Source organism: Schistosoma mansoni (genome assembly GCF_000237925.1).
Source record: "Schistosoma mansoni, WGS project CABG00000000 data, supercontig 0148, strain Puerto Rico, whole genome shotgun sequence".
In the NCBI taxonomy this organism is placed as follows: domain Eukaryota; kingdom Metazoa; phylum Platyhelminthes; class Trematoda; order Strigeidida; family Schistosomatidae; genus Schistosoma; species Schistosoma mansoni.
The window spans coordinates 437,566-465,563 of NW_017386045.1; the positions used below are offsets into that span (position 1 = coordinate 437,566).

At 34.3% G+C, this 27,998-nt stretch overlaps 1 protein-coding gene across 1 annotated transcript in view; it reads left to right on the forward strand.

Moving 5' to 3' along the window:
- Window positions 1–27,998, forward strand: part of Smp_212300 (hypothetical protein) — a gene marked incomplete at both ends in the record, with an annotated part of 79,107 nt that overhangs the window by 19,956 nt on the left and 31,153 nt on the right. The window contains 6 exons of the mRNA XM_018799409.1: window positions 662–1,417; window positions 2,507–2,984; window positions 7,546–7,654; window positions 16,392–16,466; window positions 18,543–18,650; window positions 26,118–26,774. Coding sequence (XP_018646617.1) covers window positions 662–1,417; window positions 2,507–2,984; window positions 7,546–7,654; window positions 16,392–16,466; window positions 18,543–18,650; window positions 26,118–26,774 — 2,183 coding nt within the window. The remainder of the gene's footprint in view (window positions 1–661; window positions 1,418–2,506; window positions 2,985–7,545; window positions 7,655–16,391; window positions 16,467–18,542; window positions 18,651–26,117; window positions 26,775–27,998) is intronic.

The following is a 27,998-nucleotide window of genomic DNA, read 5'->3' on the forward strand; positions in this document are numbered from 1 at the left end:
ATATGAATGAGTCTATGGCAAGTTGGTTCATTCCGTTTTCCGTCTATTACTGCAGATAACTAGGAAGATGCATATTCACTAGGAGACTTGAGGATCTCTGGAATAGTTCATAAAATTATTCTGTTCTAACGAGATCTTGCAAACTTTGTATGTTTTCTCTTGACGAACGGTTCTGTCAAATGATGCAACTCCTCAACGGTGTGCATCCACGATTCCGCCTCGCATGATTCGAACGCAGGACCTACCAGTCTCGAGCCAGAGGCCTTAACCAATAGACGAGTGAGCCGGCATCCAACGGTGTTAATAATCGGACGAAACGGCCGTCCAGTGCTTCCAGGTTTTCCATGGTGGTCTAGCTTCAATTGATTCACGTTTTCAACTATGAAAATACTATATCTCCACAAAACCCCTTCTGATAATCTGCTTTTTTGTAAGGAATAAGGAGAATTGTTTAGTGCTAGTCACTTAATGGTAAAGTCATTTGATTTTCAACCATTAAATCCCATATTCGAAGTCCGCTTCACCTACTTCGGTTCAGGCTAACGGATAGTATCATTGGAATTTGTATACACATCAACGGTTATCCTTTATATTTATTTTAAAATGATGTTACTTTAATGAAAACATTGTTTTATTGTATGTTTTTTTTAATAAACGTCAGAATTTGATAATTCATCAACGAATAATTTACTCTCAGATGACTTCTTATCAACTAGTGAAGCTCGTAAAGAAAACTCTTGCCCACCTGATTCAATTCAGTTAATGAATAATTCTCCGACAGGAACTGATAAAACACCGACTAAGATCAAATCGATCGATCATAATTTGAACACATTTGAATCATCTAAAAAGTCTGGGTATGATTCTGTTCGAATTATTCGAAAACATACAATAGATCCGTCATATACTGAAGATGTAAATACAGATACACTGCCAGTTCGATTTATTCGTAAACGTGCCTATGCTTCTACTCGTCATCCTGGCCGATATGATCAAGTGAAAACAATAACATCGATGAATATCACTTCTACTGATAACACAATTACCACAAGTAATACTACAGAGAGTCAACCAGTTTCTGTTACATTATCTAAAAATGTCCATACATCACCATGTCAACTTTTACCCGCTGTTAATGCTTCACAAAAAAATTCCATCAATAATTACCAGTATAATACTGAACCTAAAATTATTCACTTACCTCGACGTCGAAGCTCTACCAGTAGTGGTAGTGTTAATCAAGGATTACATTCGAAACACCAAATGAATGTATCATCTTTTACGCGTGATGATAATAATGATGACGAGCATGATTATTTGCTTGATAAGCAACCTTTTCAAACTGGTACTGTTAATATTGGACTGTTAGGAAAAGATGTTTCAAATGTATATGGAGCAAATATTTCATATTCATCACGTAAGTAATTTATATATATGAATTAAAATCCATTGCATCGCGAAGACCAGTGGTTATCTGTACTCAGTAGTTAGGTATGGATAGCGAGATGGCGGTTGAAAAGATTGTTACTAGTTTCGAGTCTCGGAATGAACGTCACCTCTGAGATGTGGTAGGTACATCTAGCTAGTGAGTCCCGAGTAGGGCGAAACGCACGTTCTGGATTCCACTGCTAGCCAACTTATAGCTTATGTTTAAATTACTTATGACTTGATGCAATGTCGAAGCAATCCGCACAGGATGCACATATATCAAAAAAGAGACTGATCAATTGCAGTCCTAAACATCAATGGAAAGATCTGAACGAACAATATATATGAATTAAAATTATAGGTTCATCGTTGTAGATAATCAGTCGTAATACTTATGTTAGTAAAATGCAGTTCTAGTCATAACGATGCATTTTGTTAGATGTAGTCCTATGCTAGCCGGTGACCAAAAATAAGTTCAAAGACCGTTCGTTCTCTCAGGATCCTGGATCTCATGTCCACCATTGGTTTGAAATGAGTGTTTTCCACTTCCCCTATGTATCCTCCGTTATATCCCTCTCATCTCGGTTTAATCTCCCACCAAACATTCGCTTCTTGTCCTCTCATTTTCATGAAAAAATCCAAAGTCATGAGAAAACAATGAGTAGGACTTTCGTGGCAGTGGCTACGTACAGATTGTCATATTAGAGCATTTGGAGAGAAAAAGCGGACTCCTCTTTCTCGAGCAGAAGATTGAGAAGATCAGATTACACATATGTTTGATACATTACTGAATCTTCATCGATTGAGATGTATGAGATCGCCAACAACAACTTCCAATTACGTATAGAAATCAGCTGAATATACTTGAATTGCAGTATCATTTCATGTATACTTTTTTCATTCTCTCTTCTCACATTACATTCTCATCTTTTCATTCTTTGTCATTACCGTTGCATACTGCACTATTTCCGTTGCTTCAGTTTCCTTTTTGTTAATTTGATATTACAACTTGGCCCAATACAAATTCTCCATTTGGATAATTTTATCTGTACATTTGTTATTATTTGTTTCTTTTTAGCTAAAGAAGATTCATCTATGCCTTGTCGTGAAACATATACTAATAAGTCAAATTATATTTCTGTTGGTACATCACATCGATCCAGTAAAACTAGTTTATTAAGTTCACGTTTATGGGCATCATTTGATCAAGATCAAAATGAATCTGTTTCAGATTTATGGACACGAGCCGGTGAAATGTATCATATACTTGAACAAGAAAGTCAACGTTTAGCCAATAAGAAAACGATAACAACAACAAATACTACTTCTATGTCTACCACTACTACTACTACTAGTAGTAGTAATAGTAGTAGCCGTAAAAGTAAAACTCATCGGCATCCTGGCATATGGGATAATTATCAACAGATGAATAGTTTATCTGATGGTAATGATAAGAATACAGTTAAAAATCTAGAATTTTCTTCACAACTACCTTACTATTCTAGTCCTATACCTAATTGTCATAAAGATATGTCTACAAAAGCTGCTCATTACAAGTAATTCATTATAGATTAATTATTAATACTTTTTTTGTTTGTTTCATTAGTTATATGGTTGTGTTTATTATTCATTATTAACTAAACACATTTGGATAGTGTAATGGTATTGAGATAGTGGAGAAGATTTGTAGCTCTCAGGTAGATGATTTAGATGAAGTTTTTGTTTCTGAGCTGGATGATTCAGTCATGGAGCTTTCATTGTCCTTCTGGGCAAACTTTAGAAAGAAGTAAAGTGTTCGGATTCCTCTACATATGACTCACAGCTTGCCCTGTCGAACGCAATTTTGATTGATCATTGTTAACCTTCAAGTTGTCATCGTCTGGCTGTTTATTTTGATTGGATCTCCCTTTGATCTGATTCTCGATCCTATATTTGTCTATGATTTTTCTGATTGATCTGTTGCTAAGCCCCCCCAAAATTTTCCGCTGTTTTTAGTATTTCCTCTATCCAAGATTTCAACATATTTTTTTCCGAGTGTGTGTCCATGATCGTCCTCATGCGCTGATATAAGTAAAGATATATAATAGCGTTTGACCGCTAATGGATGTTCATGCAGGCAACGATGAAGAGGCAGTTCACTTTGTCTGATGTAATGTTTTTTGCAATTGGAACAGTTTTGTAGATAGTGTTCGATTTTTTCTTCTTTTGTCATTAACAGAATTATGTGGAAAAGAAACAAAGTCCATCCCTCTCTATAGACGTTGACAAAATGTCAACGACTGTATCAGATCCCATTGCGTTTATCAATTTACACTCGTGTTTGTGTGTGTATTTTTGTGATCCCACATATTTACGATAGAGCAGTCGTGATTTATATGTTAAGGTGTCTAAACATGTATCGTCATGGTTTTAGGAATACTATTAATCCAATGTCCTAGTAAACGTAAGTTGTAAACACTCATCTTCCTGAACTGCTAAACGCATAATTGAAACAACTCATAAGATTGATCTTAATAGGATTTGTATATAAGGAATATTTAGAATTATCGAAACTTTAGCTGTATGGAAGTTCAACACCTCCTCCCACTTTGTGCGTTTAAGATCATTTTGTACCTAAACTAAACACCTACCCTAATGGTATTGATTTATCATCCAACAATTTGTATTAATATATACAGAGGATATAAAATGTATATCAGTGAAGTAATGACAACAATTACAATAATAATAACGACGGGAAAAGCAGGTTAGTTAAGTAAAAAATACAACTAGAGAGGATTCTTGAAGTTAAATAGGTTCCTCTCACTTGTATGAAAAAAGTAAAAGCAAATTACAGCAAGATCGCCACTGGTGGGTTCTATTCTGAAACATTTCGGATAACCTCTCTAGCCACTGTGTTGCATCATCTCTAGGACTCTAGCCATAGAGTCGTGAAGGACCAACAGAAATCATTCCTGTACAGCTTTCTTTAATACCATGACAACACCATGTTGTGTGACACATTGACCCCCCCTTTTTTTCCAACCTGTCCTATCGTCGGAAAATAACTCAAGGATGTGGAATTCGATGGGATGACGTTCGTAGTACATGTCCATGCCACTGAAGTCGGTATTTCAAGGTAGTGACATCAACTGAATTATAGTCTCTGTGCTCGAACACACATTACTGAATCTGCACATCACTAACATGGCGTTGCTACTGGATGTCAGAAACTGTTCAGGGCCAACGACGATCAAACACAGAAAGTTGCTTGACATCGTCAAATAAGAGAGGCTAGGATTCACAAGCATAGATTACGACTGCTCTGATTGATGGATTATAGATCCGATCCTTTACAACCAGACTAACATCACGAAAGTTCAAATATGGCCCAGATAAGCATAAGCTACTATGGTTTTCACTACTAGTTTACTTACTACCTATAATATAATCTATTTTCACCAGATTGCCAATAGACCCAACTGCTAAGTTTGAAGTACATTCGCTATGGTTTTTTGACAGTCGTCTCTGTGAAACTGCTTGTAATCATGGAAACGCATATTTAACTGATAGCTGATTGTTGTTAACAAATAGTAGCATAATTATTTCCAGCATTATAATTAATTGGTTTTTAAACTACCTTTAGAACAAAATATGTGTGTTATATAGAAGTGATTAGGTATTGATTATTTGTTTATAATTAAATGGTACCCAAAGTTTTAAATGTCGCGACCTTATTTTGGTACTTTTGAATTATCAATAAGGATTATATAACTGTGTTTTTCTAATGACAACAAAAATGCTTTCTGTTTATGACAAAAAAATTACCGTAGAGTGAACATAAACATCGAATTATGCGCTACACGACATAGGTGAACTATTCGTTTAGATTCAGTGAAAGCATGAGTCGATCAAAATTAGACCACAATTGAAAACCTGTAAGCACTGAAAATCTGCCACGTCCTAGTATGGGACTCCTCACCAGTACGCATTCACGAATCCACATGCTGGACTCGAATCTAGGGCCTACGCCTCACCTCTAGACCACTATGACGGTATCTAACGATATTAATTTATAGATTTAATCAATGAACAACATTGAGCAAACATCTACCGTTTTCTTAGGTGAGTAACTACACCATAAAGTAAATTGGTTTAACGTAACCAGGCTTTCGTTCTTTAAAGTATAGCAAACACTTATACCAAGTGCGCTCAAAGTTGGTTACAGATTCAGTCGCACATTGTTAAGTGAAATACTTAGTTTAGATATTGCTTTATTATCATCGTCACGCAATCCTTTTTGATGCTCTGTCCAAACTTCGTTGATAAAAAGTTTATGGAGGCTCCAAATGGTTCGAATAACGATATCGAACACCTGGCAAAATTAAACTGTTGAAATTAGTTTGTTGGATTTTCTCGTTATAACTAGAGACAAAGTGTACTTGGATTTCAACATGATGAAATGACTTTCACAGAGACACTCTTACACAGAAAACCTATTTTTATTTTCGATTTTACTGAAAGTATGATGGTACTTGTAGAATCAATAATTGCTGCAATTTCTCCTCTACAGCGTGAATTGGTCGTTCAAATTAGGATATGCGCTTATCACGGTTTAATTTTTTCCATAATTTTACAATCCGCTTCGATCTACAACAATTAGGATGAACGATATTAACACTGATTTTTTCCTAGGATGCTAACAGCTCTTGGAATATGTGAACTGAAATCCAATTAATAACTATTGCGAAAAACGCCTACGTATTTTCATCAAAGATATATGGTGACTAGCAGTAGAATTCAAAACGCGTGTTTCGTCCTATTCGAAACTCGTCTTCTGGATGTACCCTCTACACACCAGAGTTAAAGTTCACTCCAGGACTCGAACAAAGCACTATTCACTCAAACCACTTCTAACCACCATCCATCGCTGCTTATAATGCTTGTGATTTTATAACAAAATCGAGGCATACCTCACATGATGTAAATATACCTAAAAGCGACTAACCAATTTCAGTTCTAAATATCAATGGGAAGGTTTAAACAGCCGATATTAACTACTTTTACACTTAGGTAGTATACTTCATTTCCATCCTATGTATATGTTAAATCACATCGATGCACTTGTTTATTTATTTGAACACATAAATATTGGTACAAGGGGGCACCAGATATATATGCGCCACACAAAACAATGAGAATGAGAAGACAAAGAGAAGGTATGGTGTGTATAAGAGAAAAAAAGAGAAGACATAGAATCGATGCACTTGAGCCATTCCAAACGATTTTGAATCATGTCATTCACAGTCTCTAATCATTGGTTGCGATAATCATGTAGATCGCAACCCGGTAGTTTACACTCATTAATATTGTTCAGTCCATCTATTGATGAATTCATGAAGTGATTCAATGTTTAAGGTTTATGAAATCCTAGATTTCTTCCAACCTACTCCTACATCAGACAAAATTGCCTTTCTAGGTAGGTCGTGGTTGGGCAGACGTGACCCGTCTTTGAACCACCCCGGTTGATGAATATTTACTACATCTTCAACTCATTTCTCATTCTTACTGAGTAACCTATTCCTAACCCCTTCACCGATTACTCCGTGAACTAAAATACACAGTCAGTGCATCCAAGACACCCATGATCGAATGCTAGTAACCTGTGAATATCCTCTTTTCGTAATGCTCATGTTTCACATCCATGAAGTTGGACAGAGCAAATTGTAATTCAGTAAACCCGTCGTTTGTTTGGCAGACTGATATCTCTCTTACATCATAAGTGACTCAAGTGGGCAATAGCCAATCGAGCCATTTGAATCCGTGCTGAGATTTTGTCAAACACCAGACTGTCAGGACTAATGTGACTTCCAAGTGGTCTTTTTGTTCAACATAGGATGTATACTATTCTGCTTTTGATTTTTAGTGAAGTTGATGTTAGTTCATGACATCAGTTCTTCATTCTTTGTTCATCAGATCTGATTGGTAAATTCGGTTTGTTATACGGTTCGAGAAGTCTGAATTATATCTTTTTATATAAATGGGTTCCATAATCTATTCACTTCACTAAAGTACTCAGCGCAGATTGAAAAACATTGTGAAAGCCCGTATTTTATGAGATTGTTTGTTTACTTCCAGCTCACATTGTTCGGAATCGAGTCGTGATCATACTAATGTGAACTCGACTAAAAAACGCTTACAGTTTCGTTCTTTATGCTCAGGTCTACGATCACATCGTTCAGAATCGGTAAGTTAATTGATAGATAGATTTTACTGTATACATATCGGTCATTTAATTATTCCTTATTATCCTTCAATGTTGTACGATTTTCATTAATTTAGAGAAAATACTCATTGTTTGTATTTTCACTAGGTAGTCCGTACAAAATCTTTCTATAACTTGATAGATACTGATAGTTTTCCTTGTGATGTGACCTTCAGTTGGTAACGTTTAGGTTTAGAGTTTTTTGAGATTCTCAATTTATTTCATTCAACCTATTTTGCATTTGAAGTTATCAAATTAAAGTTTAGGCGCTTATGTGTATACATGGTCAGTGTATGACATGGTGTCGTGGTATGAAAGAAAGCTGCAAAGGGCTAGCTTCTCTTGGTCCTTCACGACTCCCTGGATGGGGTCCAAGAGATGGTGCAACACAGTGGCTAGAGACGTTATCAGATATGGCTCGGAATAGAAGCCAGTGGCGAGCCTGCTGTAACCTTCTTTTACTTTCTTCATAAAGAGTGGTTCTAACTTTCTTAGCTGAGTCTTCCGGTTGTACATTTCAGTCCCTCCTTTTTTTCCTTTATATATACACATCTTCCCCCTTTCTCTTCCCATTCTTATTGTTTTGTGTGGCGCATATGTATCTGGTTCCCCTTTGTACCAATATGTATGCGTTTAAATAAATAATTGATAAATAACATGTAAATACAGTATTTTTTGGAGTATAGACAATCATTGAATTATGTAGGCTCTACTTGAATGTGATTGTTGGTTAAAACGCCTCACATCCGGAATTCTTGAATTCAGGTGGTTACTCGTCGTAATTAATCACTATTGCACTTATTATTATTGACTCAAGGATCTTGAATTCAATTTCCAGTGGGGTGCCACACCAGAACGAAACAGCCATCCAGTGCTTTCTGATTTTCTTTTGTTACCTGGCGGAGATGTTTGTTTACGTCAGTGGTTGTGGCTTCCATGGAAAAGCTGTTGCTCATTTGAATTTAGGAAACTATTTAAGATTTATTGCCTACAAATTAGTTGATATCAATATAATTCATTTTCATAAATTATCGGGTAGTTTATGAAGTCTAGTTTTTTTGTTCTTAGAGTAGACGAAACTAAAGTATATAGTGTAGATTTCTTCTTAGAAACTGATCGGAACAAGCGGAAGTACTTGTGTGTGTATTATAGTTCTTGGCTCAGCCATAATCTCTTGTTCCCAATCGTATCTGCTGTCTTGACACGTGTTGGTCAGGCTTGCCTATTGTAATAACCAAATCAATTTATTTTGACCGGATCATTCGTTCCTTTAAGTGTAACCGTGCTACACAAGTTAGTTGGAAAACGGTAAGATTAAAGACAACTAAAGGTCCGAGTGTTAAGTCCTACTACTGACTGTATGAGCATATAATAACAATCAGGTATTTCCTTTAGACAGTTCACATATGCAGCGTTGATGCTTTCTCATAATGAAAAGAAGGGCATTACAAATGTTCAATCCTAACAATAATAGCACGTCTCATCGAACGGATTCCTGTCGTCCTATTCCATAAAGCCCTACCTAATGCAGTTATTCCTTGAACCTTCCAGTCTCACTCCTACACTGTTAAAATCACTTATAACCTAACTTTCTTTTCATATCACTCAAGAATATATATATATATATATATGTATATATATATATATATATATATATATATATATATATATATATATATTATTCATAGTTGAAAGCGTGAGTTAATTGAAGCTAGATGTGGGATCGTGGATGTGCACTGCTGAGGAGTCCCATAATAGGACAAAACGGCCGTCCAGTGTTTCCAGGTTTTCCTTGGTGGTCTAGCTTCAATTGACTCACGCTTTCAACTATGAAAATACTAAATCTCCACAAAACCCCTTCTGATTTATTTTTTTATTTTGTAAACAATAGCTCTCTCAATATCCCTCACTAATTTTTCTTGGCAAGACATTCCCAACGAGTCCCTAATAGGACGCACCGCGGGTCCTGGATTCTACTGCTAGCCACTATCCATCTTTGCTTACCATGCTTGTGAATTTAGGCTATATCGAGGCAATACGCACAGTATGCACATATGCCAATAAGAGACTGACCAGTTGCAGTACAAACACATCAACGTGAAGATCCAAATAAACAATACTAAGTTGAATTCCCAACTATAGTTTGTTTCACTTCGAACAGTGTATAATAGTTGTCAATTGGGATGAAAGTACATTTAAACATTTGAATTTATCTTGTCTCATCACATTTTAATATTTTCAAGATAACCTAATCCGTCCGTTCGTTCGTTCGTTCGTTCGTGTGTATGTGTATATATATTTATATAATTACACTTCATCTAAATGAGAGTATTGTATTGTCCCTAATGTAGAGATAACTTTTAAACACAAATCATTATATAAATCTAACTTAATGATCTGTTCTATTTGTTCCTTCTCTACCTTGTCATAATCAACTTTGATCATTTTGATCACACTTTTTTTTTTACCTTGACCTCTTATAATAATTACAAATTATTGTAATGCCGAACACGATTATTTTTATTTAAACTAATCATATTTATTTGGTATAAAATGCTTAATCTCAACATTCATTGATTAGTCAATGTAGAGTTATGCATATATATGGTGGTCTAGCTTCAATTGACTCATGATCTCAACTTCATATATATATTAGTTATTTGAACACATAAATATTGGTACAAACGGGCACCAGATATATATGCACCACACAAATCTCATTTGATTTGTGTGAGGGCTGTGATACTACCCAGGTGCCCGAATTGAAGCAGGTGGTTTGCATAGGGGACCACACCACGATTCGTTGACTTACATGTCTGATCCACAAGACAGTGGAGCAATGTTATAAGATACAGTCCCATGGTAGCCGGTGACCAACGATTGATTCATACGCCATTTGTTCACTAGGGATCCTCGAGCCCATGTGCATCATTGGTTTGGAATTAGGGTTTCTCAACTACCCTAGGTCGACTTTCCGTGTCCACTAACCCGGTTGAAGCGCCGGACATTCGCTTTTCGTCCTCTCAATTTCGTAAACAACAGTAATGCCACGAGAAGGCAGTGAGTAGGACTTTCCTGTGAGAGGCTATATATATATATATAACTGTTTAACAATAGTAATATATTGTAAATCTCATTAATTTTACAATATAATCTATTATATGGTGTATATATAGTAAATCATTTCAATATTCCATTAGGTTTCATCTCACTTGACATCATACTACTAATCAATCTAAACATCTTTGTTATTTAGAAGGGGGGTTTTGTGAAGATTTCAGTAATTTTATATAGTTGAAATCATAAGTCGATTGAAGCTAGACCATCATGGAAAACCTGGAAGCACTAGACGGCCATTTCGTCCTGTTGTGGGACTCCTCTGTGGCAGTGCGCATCCATAGTGGTCTGGTTTCAATTGACTCATGATTTCAACTTTATCTTTGTTTTTTTTGTTTTATCTTTATATGAGGGAGAAATCAAAAGAAAAGATTTATTACATAAAATCTTCAAACTACCGTTCATTTAGTTATTTGGATTAAATGATAATTTTAAAAATAATTTCTATCAATTATAAACAGAGATGGATTGTGGTGGCTAACAATGATGGAATCTAGGAAGCGCATCTCTTCTTTTTTGCAGCTTGTCTTCAGTTGTATATACTTTTCACATCCCAGAGTTGATGTTCATTTCTGTAATCGAACTTAATATCGTTGACTTCAAATGCCATTGCGTTATCAACTTAACTATTGAGTCTATATAACCATTAGGTTGTACATTAGGGTGAAGTTTATGGCATCTTTTATTGGCTGTTTGAATCTTCTTATGAATTTTTAAGAGTAGTATCAATCGGTCTCGTTTCTATGTTATTATTATCTGAATAACTCAAAAAGTTATTGCACAATTGATTATCACTTTGAGACACTGAAATTTATGGTTTCATGTTCATCCTGTTCTATTTTATTTGTGTAAACATTGTTAATTGGCATGTACTTTTTACTCAAATAATCACACTTTGTTTTTCTAGTTATACAGACGCTATATATATATATATATATATATATATATATATATTTATATCAGAGCTTGAAGTCACTAACTTCTAGTCTAAGCCATGTTGGTAGATGCAGACTACTTGGTTGGAGTCGGCGCGACTATCTTAACCAATGGTTGGAGACTCTAGGTGACATGGCTCAGAATCGATCACAATGGCGTAGGTGTATACACTCTTTATCTTCCCTTAAACCATGAGATTAAAAATCGCTTCATATCTGTCTTATGAAATACGTTGACAAGTATACGTTTGACCGGAATGTTCGGAACATATAGAGCAAATACCTTCTTATTCCAGATCAACTCCATCTTCTCATTGTTCTGCAAAACTGTAATTGATGAGTAGCACAATGATCTTATATGTCTTTGTATGTTGTGAAATCATTCTTTCTTTTCGAGTCATATGGTGTATACTTAATCACTTTTACAATTACTAATACTCTTATTATTTCTACTGCTTTAAACTTAGAATTACATCTCCACAATCATAGGGAAAATCACTGGTAAATCTTTATCAATATTCATAATAACGTAATTTTGATTAACCTTAACAGTAACAACGAAGTTTACAGTTTTGTGTTCATTACACATCCAATTATGGATCAAATCTACTTAATTACAACAAGTTTATATCAGTTAAAGCGATTTCGTTCAGTATTGATTTTCTATATGCGGCTACACATAGTCTCAAGTCTAGCACAATTTATTATAATATATGTATGGTGTTATGAATAAGTATGCTTTTTCTGTTTTCAACAATCAACCAACTTTGAAAACCTATTTTGTTGCCAATTTCAATCATATAGAAGTATGTACCCATTGTGATCGTGAACTGATCAATGGTGGTCTAACATTGATTGGTTCACGATCTAAATTAGAACTCAACAATCTTCACAAACTTATACTGAATTCTATATTGTTAATATGAAACATATATACTAGTGTGAATGGTTGATTTATTGAATACTTGAGACTGATTATCTATTTCACTGTCAGCTATCTAATAATTATTCAATTATAATATCTAGTCATATTGAGCTTAGTATTTGATAAATTGAAAGTATTTTAGAATTCCAGGAACACCTTGATAGACGACATGACATGATATACACCATCATCCAGAAGAAAACAAACATCCTTCGACAGAAACTGTACGATCCCCCACACTGAAGCATTTTTTTTTATTTAGAAAAAAAGAAGCCATACACCAAAATTGACTAGAATACGATTAAAAATTTAAGTCACATAAACATTTTAATTGACTATTAAAATGATCATATAGAATAAGAAGGCTTAGTACTTTAGATATAGTGCCAATCTACTGCGAATACACTGCTGATATGTTCCATTTCGATCTTCTTTTTAATGATAAGCATGTTATAGTGTAGGCTGTAAATGATTTGAACCAACAAAACAAATTCTGATCCATCGATAAATCATATGGAATGATACATTGTGTCGTGATTGAACGATAGCTATTCACATTGATGTAAGCCTTTGAACGATTTGAAATCAAAACATAGGATCGAGTGATGAAAGTATAATATAGGGATGAACTATCAACATTGGGAAAGTGATTTTCTTTAAGTTTTTGCTCAGCAATTGGCTTTCATGTATCGTGAACAGTAGCGATTATCTCATATAGTACTGAGAAAGTTCCAGTTGATTGTGTTAAACGTATTCATTCCTCAATTGTTATTCTGTAGACTTTATATAAAATAGTATTCTGAAATCTTCACCTTCAACGTTTTACTCTTAGTCAAGCTTTCATTTGATGGTAGTGTATTTTGATGTTAGTTCATGATAAAACTGGTCATCTGAAACTCCTAATCGTAATCCGAACTAAAAACAATGTAGATACTCTTTAAAACTCTTTTTAGATTTCTGTAAAAATGAACAATCTAATGATAAATTCATCTACAGTTATTGTTTGTTTTCCTATAACCTATCCATTTATAACGAATGTTCTCTAACTGGCTCATTCATTTACTCTTTCTTATAGTCAATGGCTAAAAGAATAGACTTAGTTTTTCGTTCAAAATAATAAAAGATATAACATTCTTGTATACAATTTATTTACAGAACATGTAACTGTAAATAAGAGACATAAATAAGTGAACAATATCAGTTTTTTGCATAGGTAAGATCATGATTCAATTGAAGCTAGACCACCATGGAAAACCTGGAAGTACTGGACATCCGTTTCGTCCTATTGTGGGACTCCTCAACAGCGCGCATCCACGATCCCTCGCGAGATTCGAAACCAGGACCTACCAGTCTCGCGCCAGAGCACTTAACCGATAGACCACTGAGTCGGTATCCGATGGTGTTAATGTCCGATTTCAATCAATCCTAGAAGTTGAGCAACTATTCACCAATTGTCTTCAATGAGTTGTTATTTCACAACAGACCTGGTTGAACTCCACTGGTAGGTCCTGGGTTCAAATCTTGCGAGACGGGATCGTGGATGCGCACTGCTGAGGAGTCCCACAATAGGACGAAACGGATGTCCAGTGCTTCCAGGTTTTCCATGGTGGTCTAGCTTCAATTGACTCCTGATTTCAACTATGAAAATACTGAAATCTCCACAAAACCCCTTCTGATAATATCAGTTTTGTAAGTCACATTTATTCTCTTAAATAACTTCTATCACAAATTGTGTTAAGCGTAAATTTCATCTAATCATATTAAATTTCACTGAAATCTAGGCCAATGCTGGTTGGAGGAAATTAACTTGAATTGTACAAAGAAAACTATCAAAAGTAACGATGTGTACATATGAGTGAGGGATGTGGGTTTAGGTGAAACAGAAATTACCAAAAAGATATGTATTACGATTCTTTTAACAGTTCCTCTTACATAATTCTGTTCAAAAAAGAGAAACTAACAAATTTCTTTTATCATTTGCATCTTGGAGACCGATTTTGATAATCCTTCATTCAGTTAGTCATCTTACTTACACATGTTATTCCTCGTGGAGAAGCATAGGCAGCCCACTAGAACATTCCACGTATCCATATTATTGTTCCTCTGGTTGTTAGAAGAATCGTCAGCCTCGTGACTTCCAGTGAATATGGGCTTTCACCATGAGACGTCATATATCTTCAATTCGAAGGGCAGAATTTAAATGGTTTAATTTATTTATTTTACTTAACGTTTTTAGCAAGGTTGTTTTCTACCGGATCGGGATGCTGACGCCATGCCCGACCCTCCTTCTTTGTGTAGGCTTGGGACCGGCAGTAGCCCTAGAACAGCTACAGACGAAGTTCAGTCAGTCATCATAAACATAAAAATTTGTAACGTTATATACGTTAGCCTAAGTTACTTTACCTTATTAGCAAAACAAGATTAAGTTAACAAAGGGATCTTTACAACGTATTAGTACTGATAATGAGCAAGACTAAACATTAAAACTATGCCTCAATAAGAAAATATGTATGAATAAATATTGAGACTAAAGACACTCAGCTTTTCAACCAATAATGGTTAAATGATTGGTCATTTGTTTGTATTCCTCTTTATCGAAACCAATACAATCTCTGCGTTATCTAGTTAAACTGTCTATTAACAGTTTACATAGAAAAGCATTGGGTGTTTACTTAGCTCATCTCCATAAAATACTCTAATATTGATGAGAAAGATAGAGATTGTGTTAAAAAATCGATTTAGGCTTAAACTACACCTTTTGTTGTCATTCATATCCTTGCAAACATTTATTCTATCCCATTTTCATTGTTTTATTTTCCATCCGTCCTTTTAAAACTGTACCCTTGATACTAATATTCGTCAATATTTGAACGAATAGTTTAACAGAAATTGGGCACTGAATATGTAGGAAACATTCTTTTCCGTAAATTATATTTGAATAATATAAGCGGTTGAAACTTTCTAAATATTTCCAACATTTTGTTCAGCAAACTTGTCTAGATTTCTTCAGTGTTTATTCATTTATTTAAACACATAAATATTGGTACAAGGAAGCACCAGATACATATGCGCCACACAAATCTCATTTGATTTGTGTGAGGCCTGTGATACTGCCCGGATGCCCAAACTGAAGCAAGTGGTTTTCTTAGGGGGCCACACCCGGAGCCTTTTGACCTAAAGCTCTAACCCACAAGGTAGTGGAGCATCGTAAGGAGATGCAGTCCCATAGTAGCCGGTCACCAACGATTGATTCATACGTCATTTGTTCCCTCAGGATACTGGAGCCAACCCATATGCACCATTAGTTTGGAATGGAGGTTTTTCCAACTTCCTTAGATGTACTTTCTGTCTCCACCAACTGGGGTAAAGCGCCGGATATTCGCTTTTCGTCCACTCAATTTCGTAAACAACAGTAATGTCACGAGAAGATAGTGAGTAGGACTTCCCTGGTGGTGGCTGTATATGCGTGGCCATATGAGAGGATTTGGCGAATCAGAGCTGACTCTCTCCACACTCAGCCGTACCAGGGCATTTGGGGCGAGCCGACATCTTGACCTTAATTATGAATAATTAGTAGAGATATGAAAAGTCATAAAATTACACCTAACTGACCTTGACTTTTTTCAACATTCTATCCAGAGAATTATGTACAATGAAAAATATTAATTACCCTCTTTAATAAACTTTATATCTAATTTCAAATCAATGACTTTTTCTTTTGTTGAAAAAATTCATTCCATAGAATATACTATGTGATATGTCTGGATCATTTTTATCACGTCAATGTTTTTGCAAAATTCTTACTATCGGTGGATCTGTAAGTTTTCTTATTCATTTTATTTGTTTATATATTAATTGAATACATATTTGACTAATGGTTAATTCAATACTTTTTATTGGTATTAAGAAAGATAACTTTAGTGTTTACTAAGTAAACGTAGCCTTCTTTAAAGCAAATATGGATAGTGGTTAGCAGTGGAATCTAGGACTCGCGTTTCGTCCTATTTGGGGACTCGTCAGCTGGATGTACCTGCATCTCAGAGTTTTTGTTCGCCCCGGGACTCGAGCCCAGTACTTTTCACTTGCTGAATTCCACTGTTTGGCACCATCCATCTTTGCTTTTAATGCTTGTGACTTAATGACAGTATCGAGGCAATCTGCACAGTATACACATATACCAATGAGAGACTGATCAATCACAATCTTAATTAATAATTGGAAGATTCAAACAAACAATACAAAAATAAATTGCTTTTTTTAATTTTTATACTGTTAAATAATAACGATTATATGTATTGAGGTTTCCAGCTGACCTATTTGACAATTATATATTCATGGAGTAATTGCTCGCATTCTCATATAAACAGTTCTATGATGAATTTGATCACATCAGCTGCCATACAAAAAACACTTCAACTATGAGATCAAATATCTGAAAAAAAAACAGAACAACTTGAAGTGTTACAAAATACAGAATGTTAACAAATTAAACACTATGGCAATCTATTGTAAATTCAATGTGATAAAAGGTACTTTCAGGTAATGTGATAAGGAAAACTTATCTATTTAACCACATAAATATTAGTACAAAGGGGCACCAGATACATATGCACCATACAAATCTCATTTGATTTGTGTGAGGGCTGTAATACTGCCCTGACAGAGGCAGTGAGAAGGACTTCCCTGACAGAAGCTGTGTACACCTGGCCATAGAGAGCATTTCGAGAGGGAGAACGGAATCTCCACACTCTCAATCGTACTCGGGCATTTGAAGGCGATAAGGAGAACATTACGACTTGTAACTAAAAATTGGATAATTTTAATGATCATCACGTCAAATACGCTGTTTATATTCAATCCGAAAATTGAATAATGATGTAATACTTTGATATCTCTAAGTTTTTGTCATTGTTTACTTAGTAGATATTGAAATCTTCCTTGAATTATCAACTATGAACAAGATGGTTTTGTTTTTTAAATAGTTTTATGTATTATGGGTAATGTGTTCTAATGGCACGTGGAGCAATTTAATTTTCAGAAGGTTTCTTTTGTCTTTATGAAAGTTTTCCTACGTAATGTAGTTTGATTCTATGATATGGATTACTGTGAAGTTACGATTCCGAGGCTTGGAAAGTGTAGGGTGTGTTTAGTCATGGATGGCATGAATAATAATAATAATATAGGTATTCTGAAAGTAATAATTATAGAATTTATGCCAGTTTATAGGCATGATCAGCTTGTTATACTTAGCCGGGAACTCTTGATTCTTTTTAAATGGATGTTCTGTTGATGTATGAACGGTGTGTTAAAGGTTATTTCCATTTCCATGACGGATTAAATATATTCATCCACAACGAGAGAAAATAAAACGGAACCAGAAAGCATGGGACAACAAAAGCTATAATTACAACGATAGCTCATTGGGGCCTACCATAATGCATGTGCCAGATTTTTTAATGATTTGGGGTTTATTCATATCTATATGATTAAGATTAGTCAATGTTACCAGGGGCGATGTTAATCTAAAGGACCAACACATATGAAGGTTCAGTAATTAAAAATGACAATATACTTAATGCTACCACAATCTCACATATTTAAGTCATTTTCAAACGAAAATTGTATTTCACTGACAGATTGTAGTAAGTTATTCCAGAGTCTGTAAAATTTACTGTTAAAGTAATCTAATATGAAGAGAAGGTTTAGAATGGGATCGTTTCATTAATGAGAAAGAGTTAAGGTTGCTGTAACTAAGAGTTGTTACCTACTGAATTGTTTTATTGGATGTGAAAGATAGTTTATTAAGTATTTTTGTAAGTGTAGGCATTTTTTTGCTTTCAAAAATATATCAAGTCTTATTTTGTCCTTGATTATATATTTTTTTTGAATACAGGATAATAAATCTTACTCATGGAAACCGTATTACATGCGTGTATCTGGTGCTGAAGTGAAATTTATCAAAGCATCTTGGGCATTTCATGGAACTGGACGAACAGCTAAAGTGAGTGACGGATTCTATCCTATTCACTGTTTATTTTTTTCTTCCCTAATCAAGACGAAATTGATTTGAATCAGTAAACTTCTTCTCTATGTTTATTTTGATTAATGTCGATTTGTTGTCGACAGTCAATGTCTTGAGGCCGATCTTAAATCGTCTTTTTCCTTAGCTCTTAATGTCTTAGTTTTACAACTTGAAGGCCTTTCCACTGGGGACGTAAATCTATGTGGTTAAGGTCACGTCTGCTATTGTAAGGATCGAAATTTTACAGCTCCTTTCTTCCGTTGTGAGGTACCATCTCTGAAAATCTCAGTTTTCTGAAGAGAATACCCTTCTTATATATCACCTCAGTACAGTGAGCAGTGAGATTTTACCTCCGAAACTTAAGTTTATGGCTTTTAGTCTCACCGTACTTCAACCTGACCCGCCTAGTGTAGTAGAACCTAGTGAAACGAATGTAGCAGTTAATATAACTCTATTGGGTCATCATGATAGACAAACCTTAACATCATGTCAAAGTGACAGCTACTGTCGAGATTTCTAGTTAACATATCTAACTGACTTCAACTGGACAGCTGTCAGTTAATAACTCAATGATTTGAAATTGTAATGTACTTGTTGTAGCTCTCAACCAAAATTATGATTTGAACACTATTAAAGTGTTTCACACTAGGATGGATATTTGTTCAATACTCTTATGTTTTTATTTCTTGAACTAATCAAAGTATTCATGTAATATAGACTACAAATTGACTAAATTTCACAAATTATCTAAGCTAATCTCGATTTATTGAGTATTTAGTTATAAAATGTGTTGCTAAATCAAACTGATCAACTGAGTGTTGTGTGAGCGAGAGAACAGTCATTAGTTGTTTGCCTAAACACAAACTGATAGATAATGTGCTAGGTATTTGATGTGTCATATATATTTCCCTAAATTTACCCTTATGCTTGATTGTTGGCGCATACAATTACTGGTCATGAGAGTGACGTGTTCTTGATTCGAGCCGTAATAAAGCCCTTGGTAGAATAATGCTGGTTGAGGACCTAGTATAGCAGTAGGTGAATCGTTTACACATATAAATCGTTCATAGTTCATTATACACAATTTAATGTGTCCTGTGAGAGTAAAGTAGCTTCCATAAAAATTCCATATCGAATTTTGATTATCTACCAGTTGCATTATAGTTTCCTGTTTATCGATCACATTAGCTCTTAGTAATACAAATAATACATTGTCTAAAATGATTCTCATAGTTGAAAGCATGAGTCAATCGAAGCTAGACCATCATGGAAAACGTGGAAGCATTGGACGGCCGTTTCGTTCTATTGTAGGACTCCTCAGTGGCAGTGCGCATCCACGACCTGATGGTCTAGCTTCAATTGACTCACGCTTCTGATAATAAAATGATTCTGATTGAAATTCTACACTCATTAATCTTATCATATGAGACTGTATATATAATGATAATAATGTACTCTAACATTAGAATGATCAAGCAAAAGGTCAAATATAGTCAGTTTAATTATACAGAAACATTTGAACATCTTACATTGGTTCATCTATTTCTCATCTATCGAATTGAATTATGTAATACTATAGTCTCTATCTAAACTACCAATGATTATTTAGTTGTTTTTGTTTTGAATGCAAAACTGAAACAACAACAACACCGACTTGTGTTTATCACTCTAATAGTGTGTAAATGTAATATGAGTAATTGGTGAGTAATCAGTCGTTTGTTTAAAGAGAATTAGTTTCTATTTATTTGGTTGTACCAACTGTACTGTAAATGCTAATTTCATTTGTTAATTAGTATGATTAGTTTAAGTTGATTTTATAGTTCACTATTGTGTAGTTCACTTTATGCCTCTTAAAGCTAATAATCTTTCATTGTATCATTGATACAATGACCGCAGAATCTTGGTGTCTTTTGTAAGCTCTCAATGTTTAATGAAAAGATAAACAAAGGAAACAGTCTTTTCCTTATATTATTGTATTGTACCGATCCGATCTAACTCAACATCAGTGGTTTCTTTTTTAAAATAAGTTTTCATTTTATCAAGTGTTCACCTATTTTTGATTAATGATGATGCACGACAAAGTTGTTGTTCGATTGTGTTAGTTTTTTGTTGTTGGTGGAATTGTATTTTATCTTAACAACATAGACTAATGAGTATCTAGGGGGAAGTGGTGGGTTAATATTTAAGGCTTTCGACTTTCAAATAACATGGTACAATTAAAATTTTCCCTCAGCCTACTTTGATTCGGACAACTGTGTAGTATTACTAGCTCCTCATACTTAAAATGTGGAGCGAAGCTGAGCCAGTCAGCAAGTGTTAAACAACTTAGAGGTTGGCACATGTGTACACCGCTTGAAGTTGCCGCACAACAAATAAAATTCATTAATACAAATCGCAGAGCAGTGAAAGTAGTAGTATCTTTAGTCGCCGACAAGATTAGTTGTATAAAAAGAGAAAATAGTATGATATTTTCAAACTGGAGATCTTGTGAAAGCAAAGAGTGAATATATCTATGTGATTGTGACTGATTATGATACATGACTTTAACCAATGATTACGAAAATTGTTCAGACCGTAACCAGGTAGTCTGCACTTGTTGACATGGCTCAGTCCACTTATAAATGACTTCATGGACTGATTTCGCTTCTTGGTTTGGCAGCCTTTAACTTTCTTTTCAAGTCTATCTCCAAACGAGATAACATTGCCCTTAGAAATATGTGATTAATGGCCATACGTAATGCATGTCTCAGTCAACTAAATTGATGAAGATTTACTACCTTATCAACCGATTTATCATCTTCACATAGTTTCATGTGCTTAACTTTTACATTGTTCATCCAGTAGTCTCATCATACTTAGCTAAAAGCTGAGTACATGAATCTCTACTTATTTGGTCAGTTGCATAAATAGGAGTAATTCATCTCTCTCAAAAAACATTTTTTATTGTATAACGCTTTTTTTTCGAAGTAGCTCATGTGTTTTTGTTTCTTCAAAACTGTCAACACCTATTCTCTGTGTGTTTTCAAGTCAACAGAGTGTTTATCAATCCAACATTAAAACAAGTCAACCATTAAATTAGAAATTGTAATTTCTATTCATCTTGACATATTCAAAAATTCATATATCGTTGTATTATGTTTACACACATTGACACACTGAATCCTAAGAAAATCTAAACTAAACGGTGAGACTATAATTTATGGACGAACCAATCAAATATAACATAACAGGTCTTAGATTTTGGCGCAAATTTCATTCATCTATTTGACTAAATGACGCTTCGGCATTTAAGCTGATGTCAGTTCGTGATGAAAACCTCAAATCTAGTTTCTAATCCCAACCATCAACTGTCAATCATAATTCCAATTCCTCACACTGGTTTAAAACCTTCATTCCTAAGATCATTTTAGAGTCGCTCAAAGGGTTTTCCATAAATTATGGTCTCACCAACTAAACACGAGTCTTAATGGTACACACACAATATCAGAGACCGAATGTAAGGAACTATGAAACCAGTTCACTGGAAATTTTACATCATCTAAGTGTGAAACTACCATATATATTATAGATAAATTATATATTTGTAATATCCCAATGAGTAGAAAAATTAGATTTTCTGACGTTTCGTGACTTAGTGTAAGCCACTTCTTCAGAGAATAAATAACCAAATTAACATTAATCCAAGTTTAAATAGTACAAACGGAACAATCAAAGAATATTAGGTGATCAATCAAAAACAGGTCTGAATAAATCACTGTCACGTCATTTCATTTCGGTCAAGGTGATTCATAAGCTACATGTATGTAATTTTGTGTGTATGTATGCACTGTTAATAATGAAAACTGTGTGACCTTTATAATTACAAAGGATAGAGTTTGATTTGTAATGTAAAGGTGTGAAAATGTCCCACATGCAATGTCGGGACCGTGATTCATTGAGACCTGTTTTTGATTGATCACCTAATATTCTTTGATTGTTCCGTTTGTACTATTTAAACTTGGATTAATGTTAATTTGGTTATTTATTCTCTGAAGAAGTGGCTTACACTAAGTCACGAAACGTCAGAAAATCTAATTTTTCTACTCATTGGGATATTACAAATATATAATTTATCTATAACAATCTACCCAATGCTCAATTTATTCGAAATTATCAAATTAAGACTTGGTAATGATACCTACCATATATATTTATATATTAGTGTAATTACCTAAGCAATCCGTTTAAATGTAATCAATCTGACTGTTACTATTATCTAATAATAGGTGTATAGGTGTATACACTCTTTATTTTCCCTTAAACCTTGAGATTAAAATTGCTTCATATATGTCTTCCTTCCTATACTATATCCTTATATACAACCTATCTTTTATATATTATCATCACTAAATTAACTACTATGAATCCGGTGTTCATCTTGTTGTGCTAACGAGGTATGGCAACTTGGATCGAAGCATTTGTGTGCCTGGTCCTACGTTGTTGCTGACTGACTGTTACTATTATCTTGACACTGTTGTACTACATCAATCATCCCTATTTATGTTAATCCATTCAACATGTTCAACTTTTTATCCTATTTTAAATGTTGATTATTCAACAAATCCATTAAGTTTATTCAATGTATATCATATTTTAAACGGTATACACACATGTATTTGTTTATCTGCTTGTCAATGTTCATTTCATCTTAATTCTGAGTACAATGTTTCATGGTGTGATACACTGTTATAACTTGTGGCCGAGTGGATGCCCTGTTTATGTATGACGTGATAAAACCGCCAATCAGAGAGCAGCGAATTATCTATTGGAACAGTAACACACGAAAACCATACGAGCAGTATAGAGTGCCTATCGGTCCTGCTTCTGCCTAGCCCAGTCAGTCAAGCCCAGAACAGCCTCTGCGGTACCAATCCTTATATTTCAAACATACTGGGTTTCTATACCAATCAAACAGACCACATCGACCATGAAATAGAAAATAACATTTGTACAAGAGTTAGCCAAATGTGGCTGTTAATGTGGGAGGCAGCAATTAATAGACTAGGGATAACTCAAGAATTGTAAATTGTATAATGATAGTCTATAGGTCAAAATAAAGCTCATGATAAGGAGAACATGAATATGAACAGTTTAGTTATTTATCAATTATACGATAAAAATGATATGCATAATAATGGTTCATAAATAGATCCCAAAGTTACCATTCACTATTGTTATCTGGTCATAACATACACATTATCATTCATTAGTGAATAATCAGAATTGATAATTGCCAAGTTCAGTGCTTTTGTTTTTGTTTTTCATTTTTTTGAAGAAAAAAATTATCAATCAATCGATTTGTTTGAACATGTGTTGCTTATACATCCGTCCACCCAACCCCCACCCTTACCCCCCTACACATACACACTCTGAGATAGATAAATAGACAAACAGTTTTATGTGTAAATAGTTTTTGATAACTTTGTCTAACCTTTGTTTACCAAGACTGGTTTTTACCGTATTTTTTTTTAAAACAATGTATGTCAACAGACTAATTAAGTTGGAATGATATTGCGCAATATTTGTTTTGTTTTGTTTTCAATTACGTCTAAGTGTTCGCATAAGTTGATTGTTTGTATAATTATTAGTAGTAATTATCTAAATTTTAGTGTTGGTTTAGTATAAACGTCTGTTTTTCTCTGTAAGCAAAGATGGATAGTGGTTAGCAGTGGAATCCAGGACGCGCGTTTCGTAATATTTGGGACTCGTCGGCTGGATGTATCTGCATCTTAGAGTGCATAACACGATGGCGTTTGAAACGAAAGGTACTGGATTCGAGTCCTAGAGTAGACATCAAATCAGGATTACATTTGTTAAACTTGCCCAAGGCACCGAAATGACAACTAAATTATCGTTACTGTATCCAAGTTCATATTGTTTGACGTCAGTTTTTACCAAGATGGCACCGACACCAGTTGTGACCAAACCTCTGAAAACGATTATGGAATATATATAGTTGCCGAGCATATATATATATATATATATTGTTTACAAGTTTTCTACATACATTTGAAATCTATACTTTTTCGCACAGAATCAAACATCGGTCTAACATAGAGTGCGGCCTACAGTTTAAATTTGCTTTTTACACAATGACTTTCATGGTCAAATGTATGGATTCCTGTTTAGGGGGTTATTTAAGTTATTCTGTATAATTGTGAAATACGTGCAAATTGGATAGATGGTTTTCTCTAAGTCGGAAAAAATAAGCTCGTGACATTTGATAGGGTTGTAAAACATTGATTTGAATGTACATTCATTTGTTTGCTGAAATCTACTAGTGTCGGTCGGTCGATCAGTCAAACTCATAGTAGCATCTAGTATATTTGTGTATTGGTTCAAGCTGTCACACTAGATCATCACAGCCAGACCGAATAATGGTAGAAATAATAACACTGTTACTGGTAGTAAAAAAGATTAAGCACACACATTGTAGTTCGGGAAGAAAACACAATTCCGTAGAATGAAAATATATAAGATAACTTAGAAAAAAAGGGTCAAAGGGTAGACAAGGAGTTATTTTTATTTAAAAAAATGTATTCGTTCCAATGCAATCGATTCGGAATCACTTCATTCAACGTTTCCAACTGTTAGTTTTTACAAGAATCAGATAATCTACTTGTAGACTGTGTTAATTACTCAATTCAGGTATTCAAAAACGTAATACAATGATAATCCTATGAGGATTATAATGTTAGTTGCATAGAACATATCTCACTTCATTATAGTTTGCACTACTTTGAACCATTAGATTAACCAGTACTTATTATCTTATGGAAAAGTTTACTAGTCACTGAAAACTTATCTCGACTTGTAAAAAATCTCATAGAATCAGCAATCTTTTCTCATTATATCTGGTTTGAAAGAGACAAAATGTGAATGATATCATCTTTTTCTCTCTCTTTTTATACAATTGAATGTTTGTAGAATTAGTTTCATTACCATTGAAAACCTTGACCACTGTAAAGTTGTTTAGCCCTAATATTGTACTTCTCAACAGTGCGCATTCACAACTTCGGATTCGGGTATCGAATCCAGAATCTTCGGTCTTTCACATGTAAATTTATCCTACAAACCACTAAGTCAGTATACAACATTGATAATATTTAAGTCCAGCCAATTCGTAATGTTTTTTTTACCAAAGATATGTGAATAAATGACAATATCACAACAAATCACTTACAATCCACATGTCGAATAGAGACGGGTCACTCACACCATTACATAAAGTAATAGTTTGTTTCATTTAGTCGTCAAATATCATTGTCATTCTGCCTTATATTCATCTAAATTGTTGACAAGTATTTGGATGGTGAGTTGTAATTTCTTTCACTTGTAAACTACCATTCTATTTACTCTATCCTGAACAAGTTACCTTATTTTTTCTTTTCATTTTGTGCACCATAGACTTCTAAACATAAAAATGATATCATCTATCCAAGAAATAACAGTTTGGGTAGCCTTCGTGATAATCTTCGTGATACTTCTCAAGGAACATTGGATACTTCTAAATCTCATGATGATTTAAATGATGATTCTATGACATATTATTATCCTGTATACAATACTGATATCGATTATTCAAACAATATGATGAATGTTAATAAATCATTTAATTGTAATGCATCATGTTTAATTCTACCAATACCTGGTCTTATATGGTGTTCAGAACAATTACCTGCTAATTTTCCGAATTGGTTACCACTTGGTTGTAATTCAAATCATCATAATAGTAGTAATAGTACTCAAACATTAACTTCAAGAATAGCTAGTAATAATAATAATAGTACTAGTGGAATCAATCCTGATTGGATGGATCCTCATGTTTCTGGTTTATCTCAACAAATTTTATCAGATTTCAATGATTATTATAAATTGAATACAGTAGATTTCCAGAATACAACAACAACTACTACTAATAATAATAATGTAAATATGAATGATGAAGTTAGTAGTCGGTCAAAGTTTCGTTGTTATCGTTTCGCTCATTTAACAGCTGGTGTTGAGTTATTATTTGTATTTCCGGATGAGAATGCGGCAATGACTTGTTTAAAAATGTGTCAGGTAATAATGATTTTATTTTGTCTGTTGTTGGTCATATATATATACCTTCATACTTCACGAATTTGTGTTTCAAAATGTTATCATCTTGTGTAAATCTCCAACTGAGATGCAATACTGCTTGGTTAAAAAACTTAGTTGAATAAGGTGGCGAGACTACAATTTATGGGAGCGTTTCAGAGATTTCAAGGTCACTGCACCAATTTCAATACCTGATGCTCATGTACGAACGGTTCACAGAGAATTTTAGAGAAAACTTGACAATTAAGCGGTCACAACAAATGAGACTACTAAGAAGTTCCTGTCTTTGTGATTGCGGGTATTAAATGACTTGTAGACCTTGTGCGGACTACCATGATATTGTCCTTCCATGTAATATATGTTGAAGGAAGACGTTTGCTAGAATAGGAGCCTTTATCGCTCGATTCAGATTGAGACTAAGACATATTATAATAATTGCCGGAAACTGTATAATAAAAGCACCTATAACAATGGCTGCAATAATCTCAGATGCTACTGAAACTTTGGCTGTTCAGTAGTATGAGTATTTTAGGGACATATCCATACTAAAAATGACAAACTTACACAACCGCAGTACACACAAACAATAATGAAGTCACGTGATCGAGGCTGAGAGGGTTTTTGTGATGTTACCATGGTTCCAGAGACCAACTATTATGGAGGCATATGGATGAGTTCCTCTACCGTATGCATTACGATTTTGGAACCTTTGAATCTTTTTCTAACCTTGACAAGTTTTTGGACTATATGAAAGAAATGTATTCACTTTAATTCTTTGGTTTTGTATAATATATTTTTACTCTATGCTTACTGTTCACTTATTGACTATCATTTCTCAAGGTCACTTAAGATTCGTTCAAAGGTCGTCCATAAATGATAGTCTCGCCGATTAGGTATAATGTTTCATTGTTTATACCACAGATTGAGTCTAGTTATATATCATTTGAGAATCAGGAAACACTAAATGGCTATTTCTTCATAATATGGGACTTCTCAGCAGTACGCACTAATGACCTCACTTTATATGAAAAGGTTAACGTCTAAACCACACAGGTTTACATTTATAACTAGCAATGCTGGGGCGCCGTTGAATAGCTTAACTTGTCCTGTTGTTGTGTTGTTGACTTTCATTCCGTTCACTGGTTTTAGGTGATATCATAATACTGAAATATATCATTGTGGTTTAGAGGTAATAACCAGTAAACA